Source organism: Atractosteus spatula, chromosome 2 (assembly GCF_055471065.1).
Source record: "Atractosteus spatula isolate fAtrSpa1 chromosome 2, fAtrSpa1.hap1, whole genome shotgun sequence".
Taxonomy (NCBI): domain Eukaryota; kingdom Metazoa; phylum Chordata; class Actinopteri; order Semionotiformes; family Lepisosteidae; genus Atractosteus; species Atractosteus spatula.
This window is the reverse complement of record NC_142707.1, coordinates 50,240,899-50,255,151: the sequence shown is the minus strand read 5'-3', so window position 1 is coordinate 50,255,151 and position 14,253 is coordinate 50,240,899. Positions and strand designations below refer to the sequence as shown.

The following is a 14,253-nucleotide window of genomic DNA, read 5'->3' as shown; positions in this document are numbered from 1 at the left end:
ACACACTGACCCTCCAGGACCAGGACTGGACACACTGCAGACACACTGACCCTCCAGGACCAGGACTGGACACCCTGCAGACACACTGACCCTCCAGGACTGGACACCCTGCAGACACACTGACCCTCCAGGACCAGGACTGGACACCCTGCAGACACACTGACCCTGCAGGACCAGGACTGGACACCCTGCAGACACACTGACCCTCCAGGACTGGACACCCTGCAGACACACTGACCCTCCAGGACCAGGACTGGACACCCTGCAGACACACTGACCCTCCAGGACTGGACACCCTGCAGACACACTGACCCTCCAGGACCAGGACTGGACACCCTGCAGACACACTGACCCTGCAGGACCAGGACTGGACACCTGCGGACACACTGACCCTCCAGGACCAGGACTGGACATCCTGCAGACACACTGACCCTCCAGGACTGGACACCCTGCAGACACACTGACCCTCCAGGACCAGGACTGGACACCTGCAGACACACTGACCCTCCAGGACCAGGACTGGACATCCTGCAGACACACTGACCCTGCAGGACTGGACATCCTGCAGACACACTGACCCTCCAGGACTGGACACCCTGCAGACACACTGACCCTCCAGGACCAGGACTGGACACACTGCAGACACACTGACCCTGCAGGACTGGACATCCTGCAGACACACTGACCCTCCAGGACTGGACACCCTGCAGACAGACTGACCCTCCAGGACCAGGACTGGACACCCTGCAGACACACTAACCCTCCAGGACTGGACACCCTGCAGACACACTGACCCTCCAGGACCAGGACTGGACACACTGCAGACACACTGACCCTCCAGGACCAGGACTGGACACCTGCAGACACACTGACCCTCCAGGACCAGGACTGGACACACTGCAGACACACTGACCCTCCAGGACTGGACACCCTGCAGACACACTGACCCTCCAGGACCAGGACTGGACACCCTGCAGACACACTAATCCTCCAGGACCAGGACTGGACACCTGCAGACACACTGACCCTCCAGGACCAGGACTGGACACACTGCAGACACACTGACCCTCCAGGACCAGGACTGGACACCCTGCAGACACAGTGACCCTCCAGGACTGGACACCCTGCAGACAGACTGACCCTGCAGGACCAGGACTGGACACCCTGCAGACACACTGACCCTCCAGGACTGGATACCCTGCAGACACACTGACCCTCCAGGACCAGGACTGGACACACTGCAGACACACTGACCCTCCAGGACTGGACATCCTGCAGACACACTGACCCTCCAGGACTGGACACCCTGCAGGAACACTGACACTCCAGGACCAGGACTGGACACCCTGCAGACAGACTGACCCTGCAGGACCAGGACTGGATACCCTGCAGACACACTGACCCTCCAGGACTGGACACCCTGCAGACAGACTGACCCTGCAGGACCAGGACTGGATACCCTGCAGACACACTGACCCTCCAGGACTGGACACCCTGCAGACACACTGACCCTCCAGGACCAGGACTGGACACATTGCAGACACACTGACCCTCCAGGACCAGGACTGGACACCCCTGATCTAATCCTACTGAGAAGCTTGGAGCTTCTGCCTGCAACCAACCTGTATTAGTGCAGTACCAAGCATATTGTAGTGCTACGGGGTTCATGTGGGTGCCCTCGCCTGCTGCCGCATCAGGTCGGCCCCCCACCGTCAGGGACTCGAACCAGGGCCTCTGGCGTCACTCAACAGGGACCCAGCCCGGTGAGCTAAAGAGAGATCTCCCCCCAGCCCAGCGGCTGCGGTCCTGCTATCACAGGGAAGGGCGGTGACGTCACCGCTCTGGTAAGCCGGCTCTCACTCAATGGTGGCTGTATGCGTTACAATATTTTTTAAAGGAAAAGGAATAAAGCCTTTAAATGCTTTATTTATTGACCAATAAACACCATGTTTGCCTTCAGGGATGTTATTGATCCTCTTGTCAGCTATTCCTCCAGTAGGCGCAGGTCCTGTGTCTGCTATCCTCTTCCTGCCGTGCTAAGCAGGACCTGTTCTTGTGGAGCTGCCGGAGTCGGAGCGCACGGGCACGGACCCATAAATACTGAACTGAAGAAAGAGCACGGACAATTGAAAAGCTTGATTCACAACCATGACCTCTTTAACCCCGCTGGACTGGGCTGGAGATGCCTACTTTGAACGGGTACAGTAGGGACAGGCCTGCCATCTGGTACCAAGGCCTTCTCCAGACACACAGGGCCCAGACATGGGCTTAAATGATCTTTTGACAATACGAAGGAGCCCGAAAGAAATCACCCACACGCGATGAGCATCTTTTCTCCTTATGTGTTGTATTAAAGCATTTTATATGCGGAGAGTGGAGGGGGAGAGATTAAACGCCGCGTGCGCATTTCGGAGGAGGACACAAATTTCCCGGGATACTGACCCGGAGACGACACCCGTCCGCCAGTCCCGAAACTTCTAAAGGAAACATCGCTTGAGATGAGAGTTTGATGAAAACGGCCTCAAATGTAAGTCTGTATTTCCTCAGACTCAGCCCTCCGCCTTCCTCCGGCCGGTTTGACAGAAATGCCTCTTGCTGTAGAAAAAAAAACCCATACGAGAAAACGGTTTTGTTCTTTATTAATGTTTTTTTTAATTAAAAAAAGTTTTTTTTAACAAATGTGTGGGCGGACCAACAGCAGGTTCACCTCTTAATCACAATTCTGTTGCGTCACTTCCCCCCAAATCAAAAATATCGCAGTGACGACCTACCCCCCCCCCTCCTTTCTGAACTCTCTGCCTTCCTCACTTTGGGATATCGGACTCTTTCCTCCACGTTTGCAGCCATCTCGGGGTTAAATTCTCCTCCTGCCAAGTAGCTTAAATCAAAGCTTCTTACACCCTAACTTCTCTATCAGCACTCCCTAACGCATTTTCTTTCCGCGTGTTCATATTCCTCTTGAATAAATACATATCAAATTATGTGCTCAAGTTAAAATAAGCGAAAGACCGGGGTGGTGGTTTTATTTGTTGCGTTATCATTGCATAACAAGCAAGCACCTCAGGAAAGCAGTATAGCTGGAAGGCCCTCTACACTCAGCAATAATGTACTGCTAGACTGACACAGAACTGTCACACACTCATTTATAATGCATTTCCTTCTCCAGACGATTCTCAAGCACCCTGACCTGCTAACAGGAGCTAGGAGCTTGGAGCTCGGAGAGACAGTAATTGCTGCCATTTTAATGGTGCTGCTGTTGTGATTTACTGCACCCTGGAATGAGTTGCAAATCAATTTGGGTGTCATCCACTTTGCCTGAGTTCATATTCCGACTTGCTCGTACTAAAAACGTCAGGCGCGGAGAGGCGGAATATACAGTAGATGGGACTCATACTGCCTCTCTGGAAACGGGGGGAAATTAGCTGGTGGGCTCGTGTATCAGTGGCTACCACAACTCCATTTTCAACAAGAACTGGTCCTTCTGATCTGTGTGCAATGATTAAGTGATGTGTGCGGTACTGTAGGTTCATGTCAGCGATGTGAAATGTGTTTGCAACTGACTTGTCTTGACTGATGCACTGATAAGCTCAGTGTTATTCTCTGATCTTCCTTTAGATGGAATCCAGTGAGCCAATTATAGTCTGACCATGTGTATTGTAGCATTTAAATGCAGGAATTACAGAAACATACTGTAGATCTACCCGGTTAGAAAGTAACAACGAAATTCAATATTTCATTGCTTTACTGAAGGCACCCAGAGAATATCAGAATGGTTACAAACAGCTGGAAGCCATTTGGACCATATAGTCCTTTGGTATTTAGTAGGCAGGATAAGATCCTTGGATCAAACATTTCTTGAAAGAAGCCAGGGTATCAGGTTCAGCAACATGGCCGGGTAGTGTATTCCACACTCCCACATTCCTCTGTGTGTAAAGAGTCTCTTTAGTCTTGAACAGAGAAGACTGTGAGGAGACCTGGTACAAGTATTAAGGGACTGTCCTACACTGACAGGCTGAAGGAACTGAGTCTCTTTAGTCTTGAACAGAGAGGACTGTGTGGAGACCTGATACAAATATTAAGGCTGTCCTACACTGACAGACTGAAGGAACTGAGTCTCTTTAGTCTTGAACAGAGAAGACTGTGAGGAGACTGATACAAGTATTAAGGGACTGCCCTACACTGACAGGCTGAAGGAACTGAGACTCTTTAGTCTTGAACAGAGAAGACTGTGAGGAGACTGATACAAGTATTAAGGGACTGTCCTACACTGACAGGCTGAAGGAACTGAGTCTCTTTAGTCTTGAACAGAGAACACTGTGAGGAGACCTCATACAAGTATTAAGGGACTGTCCTACACTGACAGGCTGAAGGAACTATAGTCTCGAACATAGAAGACTGTGAGGAGACCTGATACAAGTATTAAGGGACTGTCGTACACTGACAGGCTGAAGGAACTGTCCCTTATGCCCAGGAATGTATCTGGTTACTCTTCTCTGGACTGATTCAAAAGCAGTAATACTCTCTATAATATGGTAACCAAACCTGTGCACAGTATTCTAAATTAAGTCTTACTAGTCCATTACAAGGGTGGCAGAGTGGTGCATAGCTCAGATTTGCTACTTTGCTATGTATGTGGAGTATCTGTTTTCTCCATGTTCGTGTGGGTTTCCTCCAGGAGATCTGGGTTCCTCCAACAGTCCAAAGACATGCAGGTAGGTTAATTGGCTCTTGGGAAAATTGGCCCTCTTAACAAGACAAATTAATTAACATTTAGTTTGCTTTTTATGGCTTTCCATTTAGTCTGCACTGCCTTGCAAAGGTATCAGAGTGTTCCATATTGTGAAATTACAAAATGGTGCACATGCGTGTTTAACTTAATATTTCATTCAAAACCTGATTATTCAAGCTAAAGACTTCCGAGGGTAAAATAAGTTACAGTAAATGTCAGCAAAAACTGAAATATGTTGATTGTATAAATATCCAGGCACCGTGAACTCAATATCTGGTGGATGAACTTTTGGCAGCAATTATGTCTCTATCATGCTTTGCAAACGCACTGCAATTTTTGCCCATTTTATTTGCAGATTTGCTCAGGCTCTCTCAGGTTGCTTATGGATGGCAGTTTTCATGTCTTTCCACTGATTATTAATAGGATTCAAGTCAGAATGTGGACTGGGCCACTCAAAGACATTCTTACACCACTCCGGTGTACAGGTAGCTTGGCCTTGTGTTTGTGTTTGTTGTCTGATTGAAAGGTGAATTATTGTCCCAGTTTTAGGTCTGAGGCAGGTTTCTTCTACAATTTGCCAGTACTTTGCACCATCTATGGTCTTGTCTGTGTCTTGACAAGCTTCCCAGTCCCTGCTGACGAGAGTCAGGACTAGAACAGACTGCTGCCACCACCATGCTTGACAGGAGGGATGGTGCTGATTGGGTGATGTGCTATCGTATGCCGGGTGTGTGTCAGATGTAGCACTTTGCATTGAGACCATAATCAATTGAGACCAGTATCGATGAAGTGCTTTGTTACAGGCCACACATAGGACTTGAGATGTTGTTTTATACAACCACCCTTTGTGGAGTGACTGGGATTTTGTTGACTCATCAGCCACTGAACTCTGTAGCTCTTCACCAGTTTCCTCCTGGCCCAGCCGCTCAGTGTGGAGGGAAGTGTGCCCTTCCACATCTTAAGGATTGACTTCACCATGCTCAAAAAGAGTTTCTGAAATATTTTTGAATCTTCCTCCTGATCTGTGCCTGCAGTACATGCTGATCCAGACTGTCTTCACCAGGCTCGAAGAGATAAGAATCATCTTTGAATTGTCTAAATACACTTCTCGTGATCTAAGTCTTTCTACTACTTTATCCCTGAACTGTTTTGGAAGCTCCTTGGTCTTCATGGTTGAATCTTTGCTTGAAATTCACTTCCTGCCTGGGGGACCTTACAGGGAACCACAGTTATTACACACCGACAGAGGCCGTTCAGCTACCGGAATGAGTTTGGCACTGTAAATACTCTGTAAAGTGGCCATCTGGATTTTTATACGTTGTTTCTGTTGCCCTGGAAGCTATTCTGTCAGTTCTATCCTCAACAGGACACTTTCATCCCTGCACTCTTTATCTATAACCTACATGTATCTGAGTAATGGTGCTTTGAGAAGGTTTTGGTTTGGGAGGTGCTATTTAAAACAGTATTTTTAATGAATTATTTAGTACTGGAAGAAACGCTCCTTGTAATCATTTGCATTACTGATCTGAGATGTGTAATGGAGTCTGTTTAAGAATCTGAATTTCACAGCGTGATCTATAATTTGCATTGGATTTGTAATTAAGAGGCAGTCCTGCAGTGTTTGTGTATAAACAGAGACAGGCTGGAGAAAAAGGATGAGGCAAGTAGCTGTGAAGGGAGAGGACAGAGAGAGTGAGGGAGAGAGGGAGCTCTCTGAATCTGGACGTGAGAGGGTGAGTCAGACACACTGGGGCTGAGGGAGAGAGGGAGCTCTCTGAATCCGGACGTGAGAGGGTGAGTCAGACACACTGGGGCTGAGGGAGAGAGGGAGCTCTCTGAATCCGGACGTGAGAGGGTGAGTCAAACACACTGGGGCTGAGGGAGAGAGGGAGCTCTCTGAATCCGGACGTGAGAGGGTGAGTCAGACACACTGGGGCTGAGGGAGAGAGGGAGCTCTCTGAATCCGGACGTGAGAGGGTGAGTCAGACACACTGGGGCTGAGGGAGAGAGGGAGCTCTCTGAATCCGGACGTGAGAGGGTGAGTCAGACACACTGGGGCTGAGGGAGAGAGGGAGCTCTCTGAATCCGGACGTGAGAGGGTGAGTCAGACACACTGGGGCTGAGGGAGAGAGGGAGCTCTCTGAATCCGGACGTGAGAGGGTGAGTCAGACACACTGGGGCTGAGGGAGAGAGGGAGCTCTCTGAATCCGGACGTGAGAGGGTGAGTCAAACACACTGGGGCTGAGGGAGAGAGGGAGCTCTCTGAATCCGGACGTGAGAGGGTGAGTCAGACACACTGGGGCTGAGGGAGAGAGGGAGCTCTCTGAATCCGGACGTGAGAGGGTGAGTCAGACACACTGGGGCTGAGGGAGAGAGGGAGCTCTCTGAATCCGGACGTGAGAGGGTGAGTCAGACACACTGGGGCTGAGGGGGAGTACGGTGGAATATGGGGTCCACTTACAGTTCAGGATTACATAAAATGAGATGTAAAATATAAACTCTACACATGGAGTTCTTTAAAAACATCCTCCGTGTCCACATAAAAACTCCAACCAACATGTTCAGGGCAGACAGGATAAAACCCACTGCTGATCAACATATAGAAAAGGGCAATGCAGTATTGGTTACATTTAAAAAGCAGTGACCAAAATTCCTACCACCACAAAGCCCTGCTGAGCCAAGAGCTGAGCCCAAAACAGAGCCCCCTGAGCCAGCTGGTCCTGAGGCTCACTGACCTGAGCCACACCGACACCAGCCAGCCTCAGGACAGCACTGCTAGAGCACCACAACCCAGACTCAACCACATCACAGCACAGATCAAACAGCAATATCTCACACACTGGGACACACACACACACAAACACAACATAAACTGGAATACTACAGAACCCTAAACAGACAATACACACTAGCCGAATATTTGACCAAGATAAGAAACAGCAAACAGAAACAGACCCTGATGAAGTACAGGCTCAGTGACCACAGCCTGGCCATAGAAACTGGGCGACACAGGCAGACCTGGCTGCCCAGAGAGGACAGGCTGTGCTCCCAGTGGGGAGAAATAGAGACAGAGGTGCACTTTCTTCTGCGTTTTGAGAAACACTATGGATTTAGACAAACATTCTTCTCTAAAATAATAAATCTAATCCTAGAATTCCCACACCTGCCAGAATCACAACAACTCCCAATCCTACTGGGAGAGGGAGGAGGGAACTCAGTTGAACTGGCACCCCAGTATGTGGTCTGCTGTCACAGCCTGAGGAACAGTGAGCCTGTCTCTCAATAATGTTCTTTGTGCTGTACGTTGTATGTAAATGGCCTATGATGGTTTTGTACTGTAAGTGCTTATGGATGTTGTGTTGATTGGATCTGCTTTGGCAACACGTGTAATTCATTGGTCATATCAATAATGCGCATTGAATAAAGATGAGTGAGAGATAAAGCTCTCTGAATTAGGATGAGAGAGAGGGTAAGTAAGAGAGAGTGGGACTGAGGGAGAGGACAGGGAGTAAGCCAGCGAGGGAGAGAGTGAGAGAAACTGGGGGGGGAGAGATGGGAAGAGAAAGATAATGTCAGAGATCAGGTCAGGTGAGGGAGAGAGATCGTTAGGTGAGGGACAGGGTGTGAGGGACAGAGAGATCGGGTCAGGTGAGGGAGAGGGTGTGAGGGACAGAGAGATCGGGTCAGGTGAGGGAGAGCTTGTGAGGGACATAGAGATCGAGTCAGGTGAGGGAGAGGGTTTGAGGGACAGAGAGATCAGGTTAGGTGAGGGAGAGGGTGTGAGGGAGAGGGAGATCGGGTCAGGCGAGGAAGGGGGTGTGAGGGAGAGGGAGATCGGGTCAGGTGAGGGAGATGGTGTGAGGGAGAGGGAGATCGGGTCAGGCGAGGGAGATGGTGTGAGGGAGAGGGAGATCGGGTCAGGCGAGGAAGAGGGTGTGAGGGAGAGGGAGATCGGGTCAGGTGAGGGTGATGGTGTGAGGGACAGAGAGATCGAGTCAGGTGAGGGAGAGGGTGTGAGGGACAGAGAGATCGGGTCAGGTAAGGGAGAGGGTGTGAGGGAGAGGGAGATCGAGTCAGGTGAGGGAGAGAGATCAGGTCAGGTGAGGGAGAGGGTGTAAGGGACAGATCAGGTCAGGTGAGGGAGAGGGTGTGAGGGAGAGGGAGATCGGGTCAGGCGAGGAAGAGGGTGTGAGGGAGAGGGAGATCGGGTCAGGCGAGGAAGAGGGTGTGAGGGAGAGGGAGATTGGGTCAGGTGAGGGAGATGGTGTGAGGGAGAAGGAGATCGGGTCAGGCGAGGGAAAGGGTGTGAGGGAGAGGGAGATCGGGTCAGGTGAGGGAGATGGTGTGTGGGAGAAGGAGATCGGGTCAGGCGAGGGAAAGGGTGTGAGGGAGAGGGAGATCGGGTCAGGTGAGGGAGATGGTGTGAGGGAGAGGGAGATCGGGTCAGGCGAGGGAGAGGGTGTGAGGGAGATCAGGTGAGGGAGAGGGTGTGAGGGAGATCAGGCGAGGGAGAGGGAGATCGGGTCAGGCGAGGGAGAGAGATCAGGTCAGGTGAGGGAGAGGGAGATCGGGTCAGGTGAGGGAGAGGGTGTGAGGGACAGAGAGATCGGGTCAGGTGAGGCAGAGGGTGTGAGGGAGAGGGAGATCGGGTCAGGCGAGGGAGAGGGTGTGAGGGAGAAGGAGATCGGGTCAGGCGAGGAAGAGGGTGTGAGGGAGAAGGAGATCGGGTCAGGTGAGGGACACAGTAAAGGGAAGAGTAATCAATCTCTGTCAATATCGGTGACATACGACTGTGAATTATTTACAAAGAGGTAAAGGGCACCACAATCACGCTGTATGTGGCAAGCACAAAGCTGCAGCTCTCCAGTCAGAGGTAAATGCAGATGGATTGTGGCCACGATATGGAAGTGGCGCCTCTCTCCTCTGCGGCAGCATTAGACATGACTAAGTGAAAATGAATCACCATATCTGAAGATAAACAGTTTTTCTCATCAGTCAATGTCCTGGCGCTCGTTCCTGATGCCTGTGCTCTGTTTGATTCATCATTCTTCAGGAGAATCCACTATGAAATCCTTCGCACAGCTCGCTCTGTGTCTGATTTCATTTTTCTTCCTCGATGAAATGAGCGAGGAGTAGTGCTGATTAATGAGCACTCCTCACTGTTGTTATCACGGCCTTTATTTTACCTACCTATCTATTAGAATAATGAATATTAACGAGGTCCTGCTGTTTCACAGGAGGGGGTGGAACGTCTGTAGTGACTTCTAATCCCACCTTTTGCTGATGAGCCCTAATAAGAGAAAACAGGTGTCCAGGAGTGCTATTTTCCAAGAATTAAAAGTCTCTTCCGAAGGTTCAGCCTTGTGAAATGGCTCTAGCTAATATTTATTTCCCACAATAAAAAACTGTTATCCCTCAACCCTAACCAGAGACATACAGCACCATTCTGCACCAGCAGCCCCACTGGAGACACACAGCACCATTCTGCACCAGCAGCCCCACCTGGAGACACACAGCACCATTCTGCACCAGCAGCCCCACCTGGAGACACACAGCACCATTCTGCACCAGCAGCCCCACCTGGAGACACACAGCACCATTCTGTAACAGAAGCCCCACCTGGAGACACACAGCACCATTCTGTACCAGCGGCCCCACCTGGAGACACACAGCACCATTCTGCACCAGCAGCCCCACCTGGAGACACACAGCACCATTCTGTACCAGCAGATAATGGGAAGAGAGAGAAAATGCTGCACCAGCTGAATTAAGGGTGTACTTTAGGGAGGAGAGACTGGACAGTGCAGATTGGAGTTTATCTAGGATACCATATCACTCTGCAGCTCACAACTGGCAACCCACTGAAGCTAAGCAAGTGTGAGCCTGGTCAGTACCTGGATGGGAGACCTCCTGGAACTTTGAGTGGAGTATCCAGAAAAGCGCTATATGAGCATAAGCAATTATTATTATCAGGGTTAACACCCCTACTCTTACAAACAGCTCTGGATCTTCCATGACTAAGGCTATCAACACTTCAGTTTGAAAGGATCTCACTTTCTATAGTACACCTTCTCCAATCACCACACTAGGGCTTGGACTGGAAGTTCTAGTCCAGAGTGCTGAGCAGTTGCCACCAACTGGTAACACCACCAACCCATCAGCTATCCCCAACAAACCTGCCAGAACTAGAGATCTTTGCCAGGATGAACAAACATTACACCATCCCTCTTCACAGAGCCAGGAGAGTCGTCACTGTCCAAAGTGCTTTCACCATGTACTGATGTAAATATACTTGTATATATTGTAAATTGTAGATATTCTTCATAGGCTTAGTGGACATTCAACCTCCTACAGTGCAATTATAAAAGTGTTCAGTTTTCTGAATTACAATTTATACACATTACTATAGGGAAACTATAGGTACTGTATACATTATATCATTCCTTGTATGCCTAGAAACCAGGTTAGGTTAGGCTATCAGCTTCAACAACATGGCTAGGTAGCTTTTTCCACACTCCCACAACTCTTTGTGTAAAGAAGTGCCCTCTCAGTTTTACATTTTCTTTCCTGTGGTTGCCTCTTGTGTCCTCATGTTCGTGTTTCACTGTTCATTGACTTGGTCAGTAAGTGTAGTGCAAAGTCCATGAAGCTGCAACACGCTTTCGGAAACAAAGCAAAGTTCCCTGCAGTGGCTCAGAAAGCGTCCACACCCCTAAATACCCAGAAGCAAAGTCTTTGTTGCACAGTCTAAAGTGCATCGATCCCCAGGTACAGTATATCGTCTGATTAACTGGAGCGATTGTTGTATTGATTGATCCTTTAATAGATTTATTTAAGAAAATTATTATTTTATCGATTGGTTGCTTGGTTTATCAGATCATTGCTTAAGGGACAGATTGGTTTATTGACCAGCCGAGTTTATGGATTGATTCTGGGTCGACTGATCAGCTGGTTGTATTACTGGGGCTCATCGCCGGACAGGGGGTGGAAGGCAGAGGGCACGGGGCTCAGCCCTGTTAGGTCCGACGCTGCCTCTCTGCTCAGTCCTCCTCAGTTCCAGTCCTCTGCTCGGGTCCCGTCCTGCGCACAATGGCTTAGTAGCGCCAGAGACCCCTCAAAGAGGAACAGGCTCTCTCTGCCCAGGGCTCGCGGCTGGGAGGATGAAACTGTTTATGTCTTTCTTATGCGCTTGAGCACAGTCAGGCATCAGTGGGCAAAGCGGCCTCCTTTTATAAGACATTTTGTTCCGATGTTCATCGGCTCTCCGAGTACTAATGGAGCTTTTTTTTTTTCCATTGAAATTTCATCTCCATTGAAATCGCAACGCACATTTGTTTGATACCCAGCGGACAGGACAGAGGCTATTTATATCTCGCGCTTTTCCTTGTTTCATTACTTGTTCAATAACCTGCTAAGTGTCATTTTATCCCTTTTATCTGCATCTCGGGGGTTTTTCTGCTTTTCGCTTTTTTTTTGCCAAGCAGCGACTATTTGTCACATTAACCAGCTGCTCCAGGAAGGCTGGCGGAGCAGAGATGAGAGCTGTGTAAAAGTGGGAAAGGAGGGACGTCCTTGGTGGGGCGCTGTCACCCAGAACCTCCTTTCCAGCCCTGGCACGCTGGTGCAAGAGGCACTCTTCTTTGTCGGAGCGTCAGGAGAGCACCAGCCCATCTGGCCTGTTAGGCAGTTAGTAGCTAATTGATCCCAGGATGGCATCCATTTCTTCAGAGATCACAGGGCATCTTCAAAGATAACATGGCTGTGCAGCTTGTTCCACACTCCCACCACACTTTGTGCAAAGAAGTGCCTCTTTTCCTGACTGGAGGATCTCATCCAGCTGTTTCTTCAAAGAAACCAGGGTGTCAGATACTACCAGTGCTCTGGCATCTCTCATTGCTACAGAAGCTTGTCCTGGTAGAATTCCTTAATTCCCACTTTACTTCCTTGGTCCTCCAGAATACTAGGGATAGTCCTTAACAATTACCATCTCTGTATTGCAAATGATTTTCTTTGCTGATTGTGCCTGAAACTTACAGCTTCTCATGATCAACACATTATTAAGGCACACTGAGAAGTCACACAAGTCAAAAGCAGCCATATCACTCTGCAACTCACAACCAGCAGCCTACTGAAGCTCAGCAGGTGTGAGCCTGGTCAGTACCTGGATGGGAGACCTCCTGGGAAAAAACTAAGGTTGCTGCTGGAAGAGGTGTTAGTGGGCCAGCAGGGGGCGCTCACCCTGCGGTCCATGTGGGTCCTAATGCCCCAGTATAGTGACGGGGACACTATACTGTAAACAGGTGCCGTCCTTCGGATGAGATGTAAAACCGAGGTCCTGACTCTCTGTGGTCATTAAAAATCCCAGGGTGTTTCTCAAAAAGAGTAGGGGTGTAACCCTGGCGTCCTGGTCAAATGTCTCCCTGGCCTTTACCAATCATGGCCTCCTAATAATCCCCATCTATGAATTAGCTTCATTACTCTGTTCTCCAGGTGGATGCTGCACATAGGTGGAGGGGAGTCCCCATTACCTGTAAAGTGCTTTGAGTGGAGCATCCAGAAAAGCGCTATATAAGTGTAAGCAATTATTATTATTGATTATTAAAAGGAAGTCGGAACTACTGGGTTCTGGGTTTGACTCCACAGGTTTGACAAGTCAGACAGCTTTATTATTATTATTTCATTTATATAGTGCTTTTAGTCCTAAAAATACTTCACATCCTGGGAGAGAAATCAGTCACATTCCTGGTGATATCGTAACAACATAAACTCTTAGGGAAAATGTCACATTACAGATTAAATGCCAGGCAGATGTAAATGTCAGTGTAGAGGCTGTGTGTAACTGTGACTGTGTGCTTTGTTTCTGTCCAGAGCTCCGCTGCCCTGACCGGCGGCCCTGTGCCCAGGAGGACTACCCAGAGTTCAGCTGGAGCATCACACAGGTGCAGGGTCTCTGGAGTGACTGGGGAGGCTGGGAGGAAGGTAAGAAAGGGGCAACGCCAGCGGCGATGGAGGGAAGACGCGTAGGAGCCTTGGCACCCAGACGTTGTTAGTGCCGTGATTGTGAAAATGCTGTTATTGTGGGGCCAGATAGGGTCAAAACCAGCCAGTGATGTCATCGGACCTGATATGAGTTGAGTGATGTCATCAGATCGGATATGAGCTGAGTGATGTCATCAGATCAGATATGAATATGTCAGTGTGACTGAATATGTCTTATGTCTGCTCCCAAGATCTGGTCTCTTGGGACACCACCACTGCTCGGCCTCAGGATAAATCCAGAAATCAGAACAGTTTCTGGGGTGTGTAGATATTCCTTGTGTTTTTTTTCCCCCGAGATCAAGTAAGCGTCAAATCTAAGTGACAGAAACATCACTCATTCCCAGCTTTCTGTGTGATGATTAATTTCTGTCTGTTTAATATTTTATCCATCATCCATGCAAACAGGCAGATAGAGCTGGCAGAGCGGACCTTACTGGGTGTGTGTGATCAGCTGGGTCTGCAGACCCGGGGACGCTGGGCTGTGT

At 49.4% G+C, this 14,253-nt stretch overlaps 1 protein-coding gene across 1 annotated transcript in view; it reads left to right on the top strand.

The window, feature by feature from the left end:
• alk (ALK receptor tyrosine kinase) overlaps window positions 1–14,253 on the top strand; it is a 261,813-nt gene that overhangs the window by 116,267 nt on the left and 131,293 nt on the right. Inside the window, exon 3 of the mRNA XM_088908651.1 lies at window positions 13,598–13,708. Within this exon, the coding sequence (XP_088764777.1) occupies window positions 13,598–13,708 (111 nt within the window). The remainder of the gene's footprint in view (window positions 1–13,597; window positions 13,709–14,253) is intronic.